Below are 2,519 nucleotides of genomic sequence, written 5' to 3'. Positions count from 1 at the left end.
ATTAAATTTGAGGGTTAGAGGGGAAAGAGCACCAGAAAATAGAGCATATTAGAATACTACTCAAGGGATAAAATAAAGAGATCTTACTATGGAAGGATGTGAGTAGGAAAGTCAGCAGATAAGTCGGTAGAAGCCACGTGTATAGAACGGCTGGTAACAAGGTGAATAGAAAACGCTAGAAGGAAAAGAGATGGGTTTGCAGAAACCAGATTCCTAATATCGGGCAGGAAAGCTATGAACTCCATAATTCAGTGATCTGAAGCCACTTGATCCACAGTCCCCTGAGAAGCAGCTTCTAGATCTGTAGCCTCCCGAACCGCAGCTGTTAGATCCAAAGTCCAGAGATCCAGCATAAGTCGGTTGGCAGGGACTGCACGGTGTGGAGCTCCTCGGGGAGGAGCAGTTGGTCTGGCAGGGTCTGGACACGACACAGGACTTCTGGCAGCTGGTGGAATCATCACGGGTCTCCTGACAGCTGCGGTAGACAGAGGAGCCCAGCTGGCAGGCGGTGGGCCTGCAGCTGTTAGTGCTGTACACAAGGTTGCTGGGGTAGGAGGAGCCACTGGATGAACGTGAAGCAGACCGGTAGCACCTAAGAGACTGGGAGGAGAAGTTTCCAGAGCAGCAGTTGTAGGACATGTTGAAAGGAGATGTAGGCTCAGCTGGATGTAACTGAGGAGATTCTGAGTTTTAATGTCACCTGTGGACAGATAGGTTTATATACTCTCAGCAATAGGTGTGGTACCCAGCAGGGTCATCCTTGGCATCTTTGTATGCTTCCTCCTTTACAAATGTGCAACTCACTAATCTCTCTGTAATTGCAGTTGCAATTGAATAGTTTTCTGCACAGTGTATTTATGGGTGTTGTAATTTTCCTGGAACAAATGCCAATAAGCTACTCCTATTTGAAAAACGCTGTGACTGTTTTGAATTATGCCCATCCCATCATGGCTAGGGAAGGCTTTCCCATTGCTCTATGTTACCAGCCTCAGCTTCTTGGATGTGCAGATCTGTATTTTCTGGTGGGTGATTGTTCCTATAGCTGGAGAGTGAGATGGCATTATCATCTGGTGACTGGATGAGTTAAACGAAGGATTAGAGCCTTCATTTAAATGATCTACATTCTCACCTTTCATTGCTATTCTGAAAATTACTTTACAGCAATTTAATGTAAAAGTATCAGAAAACAATTAAACACTACACTTAGCCAGTGTCTCATATTCAATGGAGTCAGATTCAAAACTTGAAACAAAAAGAAAAACACAGGGATGATTAAAAATTGAGAGGATATTATGTATTTGAAGGTATTAACAAATGACATATGTTCTCCCTCATTTGTGGCTCCTAGCACCAAATCCTTTTAAATCCATGGTCCTTTTAATAAGATGATGCTATACAGCAGTCCCTTCTGTGTGAAATAACTACCATCATCATGACTTTGGCTGAGCCTGATTGCTAAACATGGTCACACCTGGCCTTGTTGATGGTTGTGCTCATTCATTAAAGAAGTGCCAAGCAGGGTCCCTGGCCCCTCACCTGAGTATCTAGCCACTCTTCCCAGCCAACTAGTCCAGCCTTGGAAGACAAAAGAAAAATGAGGAAGATCCCAATAGAGGGATGCTGCTGGAAGCCCTTGTCAAGAAACTCCAATGGACTCTCATATGAACATTTGAAAATTGTCCTGTTCTGAGTTTTTTCTAGTTCCCTGCCTAGAACTTGTAATGCTAACTATTCTAGCCTTTACTTCTCCTTCACATCTCCTATTCACGATTCAAGGACTTTCTTTTCCCCTTAGAGACAAGTTATGCAATTTGGGTGTCTTTTAGATAGACCCACTAAAGGGGTACCTCAATAGCCTCACCCTGCATCCCTGTTTAGCACGGAAGAAGCCAGAGCAGTCTGCGTTCTATTCCCTATTGGCAATTTGGGTAACCCCTTCAGAGGATGGTGTGATAAGAACAGGAGGTAGGAATTGACTAGGCAGTTAGGGTGAAAAGACCCCAAAGAAATGTAGCCAGTTTCTTGGTGAAAAGTCAAAATGTCCTTGGGCCTGTTAACAACATACTCTGTTCCAAAGGCCAAAAATGTCAAAAATATTTGGCAGCTTATATCTAATCGTTAAATGATTTTAGGGTTACCTCTTCAGAGGAGGGGGTGTTGGAGGGGAGGGAGTGGGCATGGATTTGATCAAAACACCTTATACGCATGTATGAAATTCTCAATAAAGTTTTTGTAGAAGTTAAAAAAAAGAGAGCGTAGAATGAGGAAAGAAAGATACACAATACTAAGATTGACTAAAAATCACATAGGGAAATGTATTATTGTGTAAGCCTACTTAAAAATATACACACCTATGTGAATGCATGTATATAGCTGAAGGGTATCTAACAAAAAGCACAGTACCAGGCAATGAAAATTCCCTTTGAGATGTTGGTCATGGTAGTCCAAGACACTCCTGAAATAATATAGTCTATTGCCATAGTACTTTATTGGTTCCCAGAAGTTGAAGGTAAGACCCT

General features: G+C 42.6%; 1 protein-coding gene across 1 annotated transcript; it reads right to left on the bottom strand.

Annotated features, from left to right (window-relative positions):
* Positions 1 to 213: 213 nt before the first annotated feature.
* On the bottom strand, positions 214 to 639 carry LOC103736537 (keratin-associated protein 13-1-like). Its single transcript, XM_008836052.1, has one exon. It carries the CDS (start codon positions 637 to 639, stop codon positions 214 to 216), a length of 426 nt encoding a protein of 141 aa, XP_008834274.1.
* Positions 640 to 2,519: the final 1,880 nt, after the last annotated feature.

The sequence above is a fragment of the Nannospalax galili genome, unplaced genomic scaffold, assembly GCF_000622305.1.
Source record: "Nannospalax galili isolate Female #2095 unplaced genomic scaffold, S.galili_v1.0 scaffold136, whole genome shotgun sequence".
Lineage (NCBI taxonomy): Eukaryota > Metazoa > Chordata > Mammalia > Rodentia > Spalacidae > Nannospalax > Nannospalax galili.
Note: the sequence above shows the minus strand (reverse complement) of the source record. Positions and strands in the feature narration are given on the sequence as shown.

Bases quoted from the DNA above. Each gene is read 5' to 3' on its own strand.
- LOC103736537 (XM_008836052.1), bottom strand. From the start codon at position 639: ATGTCCTACAACTGCTGCTCTGGAAACTTCTCCTCCCAGTCTCTTAGG.